Source organism: Arachis duranensis, chromosome 10 (genome assembly GCF_000817695.3).
Source record: "Arachis duranensis cultivar V14167 chromosome 10, aradu.V14167.gnm2.J7QH, whole genome shotgun sequence".
Taxonomy (NCBI): domain Eukaryota; kingdom Viridiplantae; phylum Streptophyta; class Magnoliopsida; order Fabales; family Fabaceae; genus Arachis; species Arachis duranensis.
Window position 1 is genome coordinate 101,447,047 of NC_029781.3, and position 16,204 is coordinate 101,463,250.

At 30.0% G+C, this 16,204-nt stretch overlaps 3 protein-coding genes across 3 annotated transcripts; all 3 read left to right on the plus strand.

The window, feature by feature from the left end:
• Window positions 1-4,247: 4,247 nt before the first annotated feature.
• LOC107471437 (basic leucine zipper 43-like) lies at window positions 4,248-5,063 on the plus strand. Its single transcript, XM_016090898.3, has one exon. It carries the CDS (start codon window positions 4,320-4,322, stop codon window positions 4,956-4,958), a length of 639 nt encoding a protein of 212 aa, XP_015946384.1. The 5' UTR covers window positions 4,248-4,319; the 3' UTR covers window positions 4,959-5,063.
• Window positions 5,064-9,593: 4,530 nt separating this feature from the next.
• LOC107471481 (probable galacturonosyltransferase 9) lies at window positions 9,594-12,650 on the plus strand. The gene is made up of 3 exons (XM_016090948.3): window positions 9,594-10,058; window positions 10,357-11,574; window positions 12,008-12,650. Exons 1-3 carry the CDS (start codon window positions 9,906-9,908, stop codon window positions 12,281-12,283), a joined length of 1,647 nt encoding a protein of 548 aa, XP_015946434.1. The 5' UTR covers window positions 9,594-9,905; the 3' UTR covers window positions 12,284-12,650.
• A 748-nt stretch (window positions 12,651-13,398) lies between these two features.
• On the plus strand, window positions 13,399-15,971 carry LOC107471539 (cytochrome c-type biogenesis CcmH-like mitochondrial protein). The gene is made up of 4 exons (XM_016091027.3): window positions 13,399-13,480; window positions 14,084-14,272; window positions 15,275-15,406; window positions 15,524-15,971. The coding sequence occupies exons 2-4, from the start codon at window positions 14,129-14,131 to the stop codon at window positions 15,725-15,727; spliced, it is 480 nt and encodes a 159-aa protein (XP_015946513.1). The 5' UTR covers window positions 13,399-13,480; window positions 14,084-14,128; the 3' UTR covers window positions 15,728-15,971.
• The last annotated feature ends 233 nt before the right edge of the window (window positions 15,972-16,204 follow it).

Genomic DNA, 16,204 nt, shown 5'->3' on the forward strand with positions numbered 1-16,204 from the left:
TTTATTTTTAAATAAAAAATAAGATTATATTATATATAATAATTTTATATACTTAAAATTATTAATTTTTTTTTAAAAAATTGGAAGACCAAAACCTATACTTGTCCCCTTAAATCCGTCTTGTAGACTACCGCCACCAATTTAATTAAAAGAGAGTGATATCACCACTCTTATAATTATTACAATGCTATTCTTTTTTTGTTTGATTTTTTAAAATTAACTTTTATCATTATTATTTTATTTTTCATAATGAAGAGATTGCGAGAGTAATTTGGGAATAACATATAATAAACAAAAAACAAGTGACAATATCACACTCCTAATTAAAAGATTTTTAAAAAATAACGATATTCATTAGGATGAGCCAAATTGAAGAGGAAATTATAGATTTTGAAAATTCGTGCAATTTAATCATTTGGTGGTGATCATGAGGTGACTCTTTTGTTGTTTGAAGAGGTGTTACTGTCAAAATATTTTACAAATTATTACAACAATCATACACATAATCACAGTAATAAATCATAATCATGCCTCTATTTCATTTAGATGACAAATATGTCACGAAAACAAAAACAGAAGCTAATAGAAGTAAGAGCCATAAATATATTATTTATCTTTGTTGAATGAATAATAATTTCAAATTTAAATATTGGGTATGAAAAAATGATACGGAAAGAATCAAATTATGTAACAATCTCAAGTGTTGGAATAGTATTATCTAAAGTATTAGTCGAAAATTGTTTTTGTTCTCAACTTTTTTGTTGCATACAAAATATTCGTAAGATTTAATTTAATTTTAAAATTATCTTTATTTTAGAGACGAAAATCATATAGACAGAAATGGAAGTAGAGGTAGATTGTGGACAATTTCTTTTTTTCTTCTCCTTTTTTCTTTTTCATTTTTTTCTTCACAGAAACAGAAATACTCTTTCTCTTAATTTTTCTTTTTTTTATTTTATATTTTTTATTATGAATAATTTAATCCAAAATTTTAATATTCAATAAAAATGACGATTTATGTGAAAAAAATATTAGAAACAAAAATAATTTTTGATTTATACCTTAAATACTAAAACCGTAATTAACCTTTATATATATATCATAAGAATTCTCTTCTAAAAGAAAAATCGTACCACTAACTTATTTTCGAAACACCTAATTTTTTTCTTTTTTCTTTTTAAAAAAAAAAGCTATATCACAATTTACCATCTTTTCAGTCATAACTTATTGTATCGTTTTATTAATAATAATCAATAAAGGTCAATTTTTATTTGTCTGGAAACCATACCATAGAGGATGATGAAACAATGCAATTAATCAGGTGATGTTCTAATGAACATTATATAATTATTTTTATATAAAAAATGTTTTTTTAATTATTAGATAGTAAATTATAGTTGTAAAAACTAGACTGGACTGATTGGTTCGATTGGAAAATCGGTGAATCAAATTTTATATCGATTCGATCTAGTATTTAAACCGTACAAGAAATCGAACCGGTCAAATTCGGTATAAATCGGTGCGAACTGTCAAACTCGGTGAGACGGTCCGACCGAACCGCTTGAGAATGAAAATATTTTTAAAATGTTTAAGGTAGGGTTCGAGACGGTCCGACCGAACCGCTTGGGAGTGAAAATATTTCTAAAATGCTTAAGGTAGGGTTCAAACCACTGCCCTCAAAAAAAATAAAACACTCCACAACTACAAGACTACTTTGTTTCCTATTGAAATTTTTGTAAATTATAATACATATAGATATTTTCTATCATTGTAGTATATAATAGTATAAAAGATATAAACTAATTAATAAATTATTAAAATTTAAAAATAATAGTTATTTTAATATAAAATAAAATAAAAATATTTATGATAGAATAAAAATAATAAAATATTTATTGATCATGTTTCATATTGTTTTAAAATAACTTGATATTTTTAAAATGTTAGTAAAAATATGTATTTTAAATTTTAATTTTAAACTTTTGACTATTTTTTTTATTTACATAGGATCGGATCAACCAGTTCAAGCAGTAACCCAACGATTAAACCAGTGACTCAATAATCTGACCGGTTCAATCACCAGTTCAATTCTGACAACTATATAATAAATTATAAAATTTAATTTTAATATATCATAAAAATATACGATTAAATAAATAAATTATATTTTAAATAAATATTTTTATAAAAAAAAATATTTTTGACATCTTTATTAAAATATATATCATTAATTAAACCTATTTCACTTTTCAGCATATCTGTAAAATAAACACACAGTACATTGCTTGAAGCATTAAGCATTTCTGACACATAATGATTGGCCTGACATGGAGACTAATTAAATATTTAATTAATTAATTTAGATGTTTAATTTTTTTCCCACACTAAAAGCAGTCATTCCCACATCCTAAACAGACTCTGATTAGTACTCAAGTACCTAACCCTTCAAAAAGGAACCAAAAAAAAAACCTAAGAAGTGATTGCTGATGAAAGATTTGTCTTCTCTATTTTTAACCCCTTATATACATATTATTATTATTAGTAGTAGTAATATTATTATTGTATTTTTGGAGGTCCCATAACAAGTGACCCTTGAGTCATCAAATTCTTAACCTTTCTTTATTTTTCTCTCTTAAATTATGAATTTACAAATGACAATTCCCTTTCACATCCTGCTATTTTTCTTCCTCCAATTTCTTATGTCATTGAAATAATGAATACTGTCCAAAAGATAATCATTTTGGACATACAAAGTGAGGAATTTAAAAAATTTTGACACTAAAATCAAAATGTATATAATATAATAATAAAATATTTTTTATAATAATTTAATATAATGAGTCTAATTTAATAACATAACTGAGATAAATAAATAAAATTATCGTGTACTGCTAAAAAAAATTTCAAATTCTAGTGGAGTATTTATCCCATTAACATAGCAGATGAATTTGTCCATGGACACTAAACATCCTTTCAATTTAATAATATAATGAAAAAAAAACTTGTTGAACTCCAAATTATTTTTTTTCTTGTGCTTGCTTTCAAAGAAACAGTCCTACAATAGTTTTATTAATTATTATATGCTCTCCATGATATGAAATGCCTTTGTATATCTCTAAATGATGTAAGCATAATTTTCTCCAAAATGATTATCCACAAACCCAAGTTGCTCTCCACCTTTGTGTCACTCACTCACTCACTTGTGTGCTATCATCATGTCATTCACACATGACATGTTACATCATAAAGCATGTATGTTATATGTGCACATGCATGCATGGGGAACTATATGTCTTTTGATCTTTATTATTAATTTTTTTAAAATAATTATTAGGTGATCAATATTTGTTTTTATATTTGATATGGACTTTAAGTTAAAATTAGCCAACTCTACATTTTCTCTACTAAAAATATTGTTCTTAGCATTCTCCATTTTTTTAAGGACAAATGATATTTGTATTTTTTTAATATTTTTTAATGATATAAACTATCATTTTCGTTTTTTAACTCTCACTTGTGTTGTTATTGTTTAATTTTATCACTCAAAATATATAAAAAAAATGTAATGAAAAGTGTCACCTAAACATTGCTTTTTTTTTTACTAGACACCATACACTACACATTACACTTTGTTTCTCCTTTTAGTGTTTATAACTTGGTACCCCACGAAAAAAATGAGTTCAATAAAAAAAACATTTTTAAAAGATATTCTTACACAAATATAAATTTATACCGTAAATATAAATTCCACCAACTTTAATTATTCAACACATTCTTATTTAATTTATTTATAGGATCTTATTAATAAATTTAATTTTGATGCGCTGTTAGTGTAAGTAATTTTATATGTGTATTTAATTACGTGACATTACATCAATAAAAATGACTACCTTTTACATTGATTACGTGAATAATCATCCAAAAAAATGAATGCACGACTGAGTGACTATTACACTATGAGTGCATCAAAATTAAGCTTCTTATTAATTATACCTACTTTATTCAACACTATTTTCCAGCATATAAAATTGTAAATATCATCATCATCATCATCTTCATGGCATCCAATCAATAATTATAATCTAAATAATAATAAATAATAACCTTTTAACATACAAAACACCAACAATTTGTTACAACACAGTAGAGCTAAGTAGGTCCAATAATGTACCACATTTTCTCTCCCTATATAATACCTAACCTTCCCACTCTTTCTTTCTCCACAAATTAAATCCCTTCCTTGTTTTCTTCCAAATAAATCCCTTTCATTTTCTCTCATTGCTAAAACTACTCATTATTCAAATCCCTAAATTAAAACCATGCAAGAAGAACCCAGAGAAGTTGTTACAAGCTTCAATTACTTACTCCCAAATAATAATATTAATAACACAAACCCATCTCCATACCCTCTTAACTACACTACAATTCAAAACAATAACAACTACACTCCCACGACAAGATTTTGCAACCAAATATACGCGAATTTCCCAAATTACCCTCACCACCAGCAAATGTTCTCCTCCGACTTCAGTCCTCAGTCGTCCTACTCATACATAAGCATGAGTAGTAATTCGACTTCGGACGAAGCGGAGGAGCAGCAACTGAGCCTCATCAACGAGAGGAAGCACCGGAGGATGATATCGAACCGCGAGTCGGCTCGAAGATCGAGGATGAGAAAGCAAAGGCACCTTGATGAGCTGTGGTCACAAGTGGTTTGGCTGAGGAACGAGAACCACCAGCTGATGGAGAAGCTCAACCATGTCTCGGAGTGCCATGAACAAGTTCTTCAAGAGAATGCTCAGCTCAAAGAAGAAGCTTCCGAGCTTCGACAGATGCTTAGTGACATGAAGATTCATAGCCCTAATCATCTTCCTCCTCCTCCATTATTGGAAGAAGATGTTCCTAATTCTTGCGCCTCAAACCAATCTCTTTCAAGTTCTATGGACCTTGTTGCTTGATTTCATTCACTACCTTCCAATTTGTGACTTCTATAATATCATAGTCACATTGCGATTGTTAATTACTCCTTCGCTCTCATAATCCTAGTTTATAATTAATTTATTTTGCTTTAATTAGATCTTGTATCCAAAATTAAAGTAACTCTCCTTGTGAAATAATAGAGATAATGCTTGTTTTTGCAAAAAATTGCAACACAAATTATACTCCTCCAATTTTAAAATAAGTGCCTTTTTATTTAGATATATTAATTTTTTTAACTAACTCAAAAATGTTAAATTGTCATTAAATCATTATATTAAAAGTTTAATATTTTTCAGATGTAGAGTTCTAATATTATATATTTTATAAAATTATTCATCTCAAAAATTTAAATTAACAAAAAAATATTATAAATAATTATATCTCTATCTATATTGTCAGAGACTTATTTTAAAGTACCAATAATATTGTAGTTTTCATGGTAGTTTTTTTTTTTTTGATTTTCTTCTTTGATTAAACTTCTTGTGGACAGCATGGTATTGAGTTTGAGTATTTAGTAATTTCTAAAAATGGTGTAATCCATAAACATGCTGGTTTAATGGTTAGCAGTACTAAGTTGTTGGTCACTAATAATAATCAGAGTCAGAAACAGCATCATGATTCTCTGGCCCGGAAAACAATGTACAAAGCTCTCATGACCTCATCTTCCAGTAATTAACAGAGAATTGAGGGAAAAATAAATAAATTAAATAAAGGAAAGAGAGAGAGAAAGGAAAAAGAAAAAGGATTCCATAAAGATGATAATAATATCATGTTATAAAGAAAAGGAAAATTATTGTTGTTGAATTGATGTGGCTTTCATTTCAATATCTTCTACACATTTTTTTTCTCACTCTTTTAAATTTTGTTATAGATTAAATTTTCCACTTCTAAATTAAATTAATAATCATTAATGTTGTTTACATATTTAAATAATATTCTTACTTTTAAACACCTCATTTAGAATTGATTAAACTCTCCATGATGACCTTTCAAATACTTTCTTTTCTACTTTTTTCTTTTATTGGAGAAGTTCTCATCAAATTCTAATTTAATTTGTCTTTTCATCCAAATAAATTATTATAATATTGTTACAAAATATACTCATTCTAATAACTTATTTAAAACAGGATAAAATAGTAAAAATAAAAATAGAATTAACTATCAATTTAATATCTAAAAGATTTAATAGCTGATAAAAAGATACTTAAAAATGTTATTGACAAAATAACACTCTGAATGATTTAAAAATATAACAAAAATAATCAATAATTATTATATTTTTGAATGTAGTACAAAAAAACTTTAATATTAACAAACAACTTATTTATTTTATTTAAATTTTTGTGACAACATTTAAATACATATTTAGAAGCAAAATTTGATCTTTAGTTTTTTTTTATTTTCAAAAAATATTATCATTAAAAAACTTTTTTAAAAAATTTATTTGACATAAAATTATCAAATTTTAAAGATAAAAAGATATTATTCTTTTAATAATTATTCCAAAAATTTGCAAAAACATCTTATCTCTAGAATCATTTTTTAGATATAATATTTAATATTTAGTTCTTTTTGTCGCATTTTTAAATTATTTGAGGGACTTATTTGTCGTTAATATTTTTAAAATTTTTTTTGTCAACAATATAAACTTTTGGGTATCATTTTAATAATTTACTCAAAAAAAATTATATGATAAACTTTCCATTATATTGATCTCCTTCTCATCTATTTTAAATGTATGAATAAAAAACTTACGTACCATGCCTTTGTGAAAATATCATGCCAAAAGAAATGTATGTGACTGTGAGGAGGAAATAATAAAATCTTTCTTTTCAATAAACTAATAAGATTTAAGTAGTAATTAATTATTCTAGTGGAATTGCATTGTGGGGAGAATTGGACAAGACATAGAGTGATAAAATAAAAGGGAGTCTATAGTGGTCATTAGTTGATGATAGAAAAGTTTCCACAAAAAGAAAAACATTTAGACAAGCCATCCCCTAGAATTCTTAGTACTAATTTATCTTTATACCCCTTTTATTTTAGGAGCTACCTTGACTACATATTATTGGAAAATAACTGCATATTTGATTATTTATTACCTCCCCCATGTAGTTTTGACATTAAAACCAAATTAAAATAATTGGTTTAATTAGAAAAAACAAAATTAACTGTACACAAAAGTATTTTGTTAACTAAATTGGTGAAAAAGTCCATCTTAATTTACAGTTATAAAACACATGAATAATAATAAACATAATTAAAATTTAAATAGTAAAAACTTATCAATCAAATTGAGCCTTAATTACCTCTTTTGAAAATTATATGTAAAAATTACACAATAATATAACAACAACAATAACTACTGGGTATTTGAAATTTATTATATATATAAAAAAATAATATTGTCATTTCTATCTTCAATAATATAATGTTACTCTTTTTTATAAATTCATACAAATATATAATATAAAAGAATTATGTGTAAAATATTATTATAAAAAATAAAAATGACAATATCATTTTTCATATATACTCCATAATATTTGAACCGACACATTTTATATACTATTTCCCACATCCTAGCTATAGCAAATGCAAAGGTTCATAGTTAGGCGAATAAACTATCACTTTTTATTATGAAAATTTTGAGCATTGACGATTCTAATTATAAAATATGCAAATTAATTCAATACTTATCAAAGGTTTGATTGGTTAGATAAAACTGTTCAAAATATTTGATAAAGTATCAAATAATTTACATAATTTTTTTATTGTTTTATTGAATTAATCCCATCTTTGAAGGATATTGAATTAGTTTATATATATATAATATAATTAAAATTATCAGCCTTAATATCCTCCATAATTATGCGTCCAAAATTCAGATTCTATGTTCTTTATTTGTTTTTCTCCATCTAGACAATGCAAAAACATGCTCTGTGGCATTGCATTATATTATAATATCGTTTAACTCCTTGAGATGACCTCCCCTTGAAACTAAACTTGGTGTTATTGTTGTGGTCATCATCACCTTCTTCTTATTATTCTTCTTATTATTATTATTATTATTTGTCCATAAAAAATAGTCTGTTATTTAAATTAGTCTAAAAAATTTTTTAAACTATATTAATATTTAAAAAATATAACTATAAATTAATTGATCTTTTTATTATTTAAATGATGATATGTTATATTAAGTATTAGGTATTACGTGGCACAAAGATATAATATATTAATATCACGTATTACAAAATAATTGATTGTTACCGTGACTCCGTGAGATATCAACCCAGTTGAGTATCAACTCTTACTATTTTTTTTTTCTGGTCTAGAGTACCAACTCTTATTGGTCATTATGTACTCGGACCAGGAGAGAGAGTAGGGTTTTTTACCCAATAGGCTGCAATTTCGGTCCTCACATAGTCACATCCAATGTTGCCATCTGGTTGTTTTTGGTCATTATGTTGACAAATTGCGTTCCGTTATTGTTTTGGAGTGGTAACCCATTGGGCTCTAGCCCAAGTTTGCAAACATAATTATCAATTCCCAAGTTTGAAAAGGGCCGAAAATATAACCAACTTGGGTTGGTCGAGTGATCAGCTCACTTGTCCGCTTAAGTAAGTGTCGAGAGTTTGAATCATGTCTTATGCATGCAACAATTTATTGGCCAGCAGTAAACCCTTAAATAAAGCTCAGATCCGCGACGGATTAATCCTTAACTTGTCGGGTTAGAGGATACCGTACCGTTAAGATAAACAAAAAAAGGGGCCGAAAATAAATTTTGAGCGCAGTCTCAATTGCTTACAAGTTACAACGGATCAATTTAATACTCCCGTGCTATTGAACCTTAACTCAAGTGGTATATGTTCTCCTTTTTTATTAAGAAATATATTATCTAGTGTAAACTTGAAAAAAAAAAAGATATTATGTGTGTGGGTATAGTGTGTGAGTGTGTAATTTAGGATTGGAAATGGTCTAATTCATCGACCCAAAAAAAAAAATAAAAGCCTAAAAAAATTTCAAAAATATCCTTAAATCGTAATAAATAAATGTCGAGAGTTTAAATCTTAATAATTTATTAGTCAACCATAAATTTTTAAATAGGACTGATTAATCTTTGATTTGGCCGAGTGAGAGATACCGGAAGAAAAAAAAACCTAAAAGGTATTTAACCAAGAACAAAAAGTGTCTAAATTCTAAACCCAACTTATCTTCCGTTCTTATGGCACTCACTCAGCGCCATCAAATCTACGAACCAAATTGATTTTGGAAAATAATTGATTATTATTATTATCACCGACACGGATGAATCAACGTCAAAGGTTTATTGTTCGGGATCAACGCACCAAAAGCAATCTACATAACTAAATAAACTATACTAGATGTATATATGCATAATATATAAATAAATAATTGATTTTTTGTAATAGCACTAACTAAAGAAATATGGAAGAAATAAACCCCAAAGCTAAGTCCCAAACAAATAAATAGGAAAGTCAAAATTAGGAAATAATCCATGATCTCTAACAAGGTATGTGGTTGAGCCAGGAAAAATATTAAATAAAATAATTTATTTGTTTTTGATTAATTTTTTTATTATGAAACATTTTGCAAGTGAAATACCCAGTTTTTGGAAGTAGCAGTCAGAACACACATTCACATTCAGAATCATTACTAACTCCACAAAATCACATAACACACTTCCATTCCCCGCAATTAATGTTGCTACCAAAATTCAACAGAAATAGTTGAGAAGAATTCTTCTAACACACTCACGCAGATTCTTTTCTTCTTCTTCTTCTTCTTCTTCTTTGGATCTGACACTGACAGTGAAATTAACAAATTTTTCTGCGGCATAAGAAGCCTCTTTTCCTTCGATTGATAAAACCTCAAGATCCAAAGAGGGCTCTGTTCCTGATCCAATGGCGGTTGCGGTGAGAGGAACCAGAGGTGGATCTAGCTTCCGAAGCTTCTTCTCCTTCCGGATCTTCATCTCTGCAATGTTCTTTCTCCTCTTCGTTGCAACTCTTTCAGTTCTCTTCACCACCAATCCCTCCACAACACCTGATGAATCTGTAAGTTCCTCTTATGCTTTCTTCATTGGATTTTATGTGTACCAAAAAAAAGGATTTTGATCATATAAAAGCATAATCGACATTTTATGATGTACAAATATTGTGTTTGCTTCATATAGTGCTGTCTGAAAGTTCTTATATATGTGACTGATTTTTTTTTTAATCATGAAATTGCCGTATTTGTGTGTTTTATTGAATACTCGAATTGGTGTCTGTGCAGCGTAGTTGAATTGGTAAGTTAATTACATGATGTAAGGATTTAAAATTTGTGTTCCTTTTGTTTATTTTTGTGTTACAGACTCTTCCCACGACTGGTAATGCATATGTGCATAGAACGTTTTTGGCATTGAAATCTGACCCTCTTAGGACCAGAGTGGATTTGATACACCAGCAAGCTAGAGATCACATAACCCTAGTGAATGCCTATGCTGCTTATGCAAGGAAGCTCAAGCTTGACATTTCTAGGCAGTTGAAGATGTTTGATGAATTGGCGCAGAATTTCTCGGATATTTCTTTGAGGCCGACATACCGAGCTTCGCTGTTTGATACGGATGGTCCTATTGATGAGGATGTGTTGAGGCAGTTTGAGAAAGAGGTTAAGGATAGAGTGAAGATTGCACGGATGATGATTGTTGAGGCGAAGGAGAATTATGATAATCAGTTGAAGATTCAGAAGTTGAAGGATACTATATTTGCGGTTCACGAGTCGCTTAACAAGGCCAAGAAGAATGGGGCCTTGGCCAGCTTGATATCTGCCAGATCGGTTCCCAAGAGCTTGCATTGTTTGGCAATGAGATTAATGGGAGAGCAGATTTCTAATCCGGAGAAATATCGGGATGAGGGTCCTAAGCCGGAGTTTGAAGATCCCAGTTTGTATCATTATGCAATATTTTCAGATAATGTGATAGCTGTCTCAGTGGTGGTGAGATCGGTGGTGAAGAATGCAGCAGAGCCATGGAAGCATGTTTTTCATGTAGTATCGAACAGGATGAATGTTGCGGCGATGAAGGTTTGGTTTAAGATGAGGCCAGTAGAAGGAGGAGCATATTTGGAGGTGAAAGCCGTAGAAGAATTCACTTTCTTAAATTCATCATATGTCCCTGTGTTGAAGCAGCGAGACTTAGCAAACATGCAGAAGTCTAATCAAGCTGAAAACACAACAAATGACATGAAAACTAGCAATAAGTACCTGTCCATGTTGGATTACCTTCGGTTTTATTTGCCGGAGATGTACCCTAAATTGCATAAAATCTTACTTTTGGATGATGATGTTGTGGTTCAAAAAGACTTGACAGGTTTGTGGAAGATCGATTTGGATGGGAAAGTGAATGGTGCCGTAGAGATCTGTTTTGGCTCTTTCCACCGATTCTCTCATTACTTAAATTTCTCTCATCCTTCAATCAAGGATAACTTCAATCCAAAAGCTTGTGCTTGGTCCTATGGTGTGAATATATTCAATCTTGATGCTTGGAGGCGTGAAAAATGCACGGATAATTACCATTACTGGCAAAGCATGGTAAATTTCTTCTGCCTTAAGTTATCTGTGCAACTTTTAACTTCTCTAATATGTGCTATTACTTTTTGCTGCTATAGGATTCTATGTCAATACTTTGACAAATACATGGGTTAATGTTTTCAGCTGAAAAAATTCCCTGAACAGTGCTTGAGCTCCCCTTTATACAATACATATGATGCACAAATACTTTTAGTCACATATGCATGCCATATGTATATCGTATATGTATATGTAATCTTGTATCAAATGCTGCTGCCTTAAATTTCTTTAACTTGTGACTAAGTTTTTTCTTTTATAAAATTTCCATATTTTTTCGGTGTATCATATTTGAGACTCGTATTCGTATTTGTCCAACATTGTACAATACTAATAGGTTACTATAACTGTGGTGCTGACTATTGTATTTAAATTTTTGGTCTAAATCTGTCATCAGAATGAGGACCAAACTTTGTGGAAATCAGGGACCCTTGCGCCTGGTTTGATCACCTTCTACTCCACAACCAAGTCATTGGACAAATCCTGGCATGTGCTAGGGCTAGGATACAATCCTAGTATCAGCATGGACGAGATCAACAATGCGGCTGTCATCCATTACAATGGAAACATGAAACCATGGCTCGACATTGCTTTGAATCAATACAAGAATCTCTGGACTAAATATGTTGACAATGACATGGAGTTTGTGCAGATGTGTAATTTTGGCCTGTAATTGAGATCAACACTGCAACAGTGCATTGGTGCTGTTATTATATGATATACTTGAAACCAAGTGTTCATTGTATTGGGGTTATCAAGTTAAATATACCCTTTTCACAGAGAAGTTCTGTGTTGTCATCAAGTTTATATTCTAATGGGAATTCTGTCTGAGAATTTATTGTTCATAGTTTTCAGATGGTAACCAATAATTTTGAATTGGAAAATGTACACGTAGTCACACCCCCTTTCTCTCTTTTCTTCTATAGTTTGGAGCATATTTAGTATTTGTTCAATTGCTGAAGGTAATGTAATGACTATGATTAACTAGAAGATATTACTGTTTTATCCATTAATATACCACTGTATTCTGTTCTTTTTCATGTTTCTGGGCATATATTCTTTTTTTGGTGAAAAGTGTATAATGTTTTTTTTTTTGTTTGGCTTGGAATTTAGATATTGTTGTCAACCATCTCATGACAGAAATAAAAAGATAGTACAGAGCATAACAGAATACTTACTATTGTTTGTGTGTTGATAACACCAATCGATGTATATAGCTCATTCGAAATGAAGTTAAAAGGGACTTTTCTACTACTTCACTGGATGAGGAATCTGTAAGAGGCTTTCTAATATTCAAGTCAATATGAGAAATGTATTATACCAGGAAAATAATTAAAATAATTTAGAGTTTATCATTTGCTGAGAGATAAAAGATTATTTGTATAGCAATTAGATTATAGATTATAAATGACATTGATATTATTTTTATTTAGTTATTAAAATCCTCGATTATCATGAATAATATCAATGAGTTGTAACTCAAATAGTATAGTCTCTTCGTCATTTTTTAAAAATCTTGGATTTGAATTTCACTCTTAATTTAAAAAAAAAAGTTATCAAAGAGTTATACCTCAGGTAATGTAACCGATCACACACATTTCATTGCAATGAAGAAATTTTCAATGCAGCAAACAAACTCCAACGGCATATGCATCTCAAACCGGACCTTCTGGTCAAACCAGAAACCAAAGCTCGGTCGGTTCAATTAGATGGCAGGACCCTTCAAAGTTCAAACTGAAAACTAGAGTTAGACCGGAGAAACGGTTCAGTAAAACCGGAACCCTAGCCCTCCAAGCTCCGCCCTCCGTCGCATCTCGTCACTCCGCCATACGTCGCTTCTCTTTCTTCAGCTGGCGCCGTCCCTTCACTGGTTAGTATTCTTCTTGTTTTTTTTTCTGCTGTTTTTCCCACCGAATCTAGTTGCTTCTGGAAATTTTTGTCCCCTCCTTGCGAATTTTGGATTCCATCGTCACTTCCTTCAAATGTTTCTGTAATTTTTTCTTATGTTGCCTCTGTAGTTCTGTTAATTTAATTTGTTGTTTCTTCTGTGGCTTATGATATTCTTAATTTGGTATGTTAAAGTTTTGTTGTTGTTGTTGTTGTTGATGATGATGATGATGATGTTATGTTATGAGCTTATTGATTTGATTTGGTATGGTATGGTTGCTGTTGCTAGTCTGAATGGTCCAGTTTCAGAACCTTGGTTTAAACAAGGGTGAATTGAATGAAGAAGATGAACTTTCTGATATTTGCATTAAGGATCAACTCATTACTTCCAATTGAAATAGGATCCATATAGGGAAAAACTCATGCCGTTTGTCAGTAAATGAGAGGCATCTCGAAACATCTCGGGTCGAAATATGGCTTTATAAAAGTGAATTGCAAAGCTCAATATGCTAGCAGTAGTGAATTGCAACTATTTAACACACTAAGTAGATGGGGTATGGTTACTAAGTTTTAACGGATTTTGCAGCTGCATTTTCACATTAATATTACTAGCTTTGTCCGGTAGCTTTGAATGGCGAGTGACGATGATCCAGTGAAGAAGAACCAAATTGTAGAGGCGAGAGCAAGAAGCATCAGTCACAATGTAAGGTGTACAGAGTGTGGGAGTCAATCCATTGAAGAATCTCAAGCAGACGTTGCAATTCTGCTCAGAAAGGTACCTCTACTCTATTGTTTCTTCTAAGTCCCTTACCATTTCAACTTTTTTCTTTGAAAAAAGAAAACAATATTTGATTTGAATGTCCTTTTTATAGTCTAAACAGTTTATTATGAACTTTGTTCAAAAGATACCATTTATTGATGAATGCAGAATGAATGAATTACAACAATAGAATTAGACACACATCATGGTGCAGGAGCATATATGAGTTGTGTTTGTATTGTTTGTTATTTGTAATAGAATAAGTTGGTTTTTCTATCTATTATAAGAAGTTCCACGTTCTCTAGTTTACAAAGATTCTCCCTCCCCAGCTCCCCTACCAGTGTAAATAAACCCATGTACTCTTTTGCTTGACAAATTTAATTGAAATGTGATCCTAACAAACTTCTAAGTTCTAAAAGTCTCCAAAGTTGAAATAATTAGAAAAAGGGAACATGAATTATTAGGATTGAGATGATTTTTTGGTTTCAGGAGACTAAAAATATGTCTCTAAACAAGCCTAATGGCCAAACTTTGTTAATTGTTATGATATTATCTCATCTGATGAGTTATCAATGCTCAATTTGTCTATATTGCTTATGAATGGACTATTTCTGTGTTATGGATATAGTTAATCTTTTTAATTCTTATTTCGGCTTTGTTTCTAATTTTCAAAAAATTTCCCTATCCATGTACGCCTAATAGTGTCTTTAAGAAAATAAACAATTTTGAAACTTCGTATCGAAATACATAAGATCCTTTCATCCCCCTTAATTTTGTTTCCTTCCTTGCCAATTATTCAAACTACTATCTAAGGGAAGTTAAGGAAATCAAACAGCGTATACCAGGCTGCTTCCTATTAGATTCCTCGAGTTTGAAATAACTGTTTCTGTAACATGTTTCGGAAGATCATTGTCCTTCCATACATTTATGCTGTATAATATAAAATAAACATGCTTGCTAGAAGCCTTAGGAAACAAATTGTTGTGCTATGATGTAAACACCGGAACTATATTGTAGTTAATTCGAGATGAAATTCGGTCCGGAAAGTCTGACAAGGAGATCTACAAGAAACTCGAGGATGATTTTGGCGAGACTGTACTTTATGCACCAAAGTTTGATATGCAAACAGCAGCTTTGTGGTTATCACCGGTAAGAAAAATATTTTCAGATGATGAAAAACACTTGAACTTCTTGATTTAATTTTTAGTTTTTCACGATAATGTAGTTGAATATGTGCTGAGTCCAGAAATGTTTGCTTTCAAATAGGTGCTATTTGCAGGTGCAGCTGCTGGAGTATGGGCTTACAGTAAGCATAGACAAAAGACTAATGTTCATATCATGGCTTTGAATCTTGTTAGAGGCATTCCATTGACTCCAAGAGAGAAGGAAACCATGCTTGATGTTCTTACACCGCCTCCTTCTCAGGTAGCAAGAACTTCTTCGTGGTGGCGGAGATGGCGAGGTCAATGATCCCGTTGATTATATCATCCTGTAATGGCTCTAATCCTTGCTTGGGTAACTTGGTGAATTTTATGGATAGAAAGAAATAAAATATCAAGTTGAAGAGAAAATTTGATGTAATTTATTAAGGTAGAATCAGTAATTCATTTCCAAGACAATGTTATTAGTGGCATTTACATAGACTATGATGTATTGTCAAATATTTTAATAGTGTTTTACTATTAAAAAAGTTATAAGGGGAATTGTAGCACTTTTTTTTTTTTGTTCTTTGCTTTTTATGTTTTTAATAATATTGAAATAAAATCAGGTAAAAGTATAAGACATTATATTCTGAAAAATAAATAACTTTGTGTAACAGATCTATAACAAATTAGAAATAGAGAAGAGTAAAAGAGGAAATGGAGAAGAAAGGTGTTGAGAATGAAAAGATTTTTTAGAAATATATTGAATGAAAAAAAATAATTATTTTATTGGTCATTATATTTT

What these genes read in the sequence shown, in the direction of transcription:
- LOC107471481 (XM_016090948.3), top strand. Translation starts at nt 9,906, where the DNA reads ATGGCGGTTGCGGTGAGAGGAACCAGAGGTGGATCTAGCTTCCGAAGC. An exon ending in CCACAACACCTGATGAATCT is followed by an intron (nt 10,059 to 10,356) that starts GTAAGTTCCTCT and finishes TTTGTGTTACAG; the next exon opens with ACTCTTCCCACGACTGGTAA. An exon ending in ACCATTACTGGCAAAGCATG is followed by an intron (nt 11,575 to 12,007) that starts GTAAATTTCTTC and finishes ATCTGTCATCAG; the next exon opens with AATGAGGACCAAACTTTGTG.
- LOC107471539 (XM_016091027.3), top strand. Translation starts at nt 14,129, where the DNA reads ATGGCGAGTGACGATGATCCAGTGAAGAAGAACCAAATTGTAGAGGCG. An exon ending in TTGCAATTCTGCTCAGAAAG is followed by an intron (nt 14,273 to 15,274) that starts GTACCTCTACTC and finishes ACTATATTGTAG; the next exon opens with TTAATTCGAGATGAAATTCG. An exon ending in CAGCTTTGTGGTTATCACCG is followed by an intron (nt 15,407 to 15,523) that starts GTAAGAAAAATA and finishes GCTTTCAAATAG; the next exon opens with GTGCTATTTGCAGGTGCAGC.
- LOC107471437 (XM_016090898.3), top strand. Translation starts at nt 4,320, where the DNA reads ATGCAAGAAGAACCCAGAGAAGTTGTTACAAGCTTCAATTACTTACTC.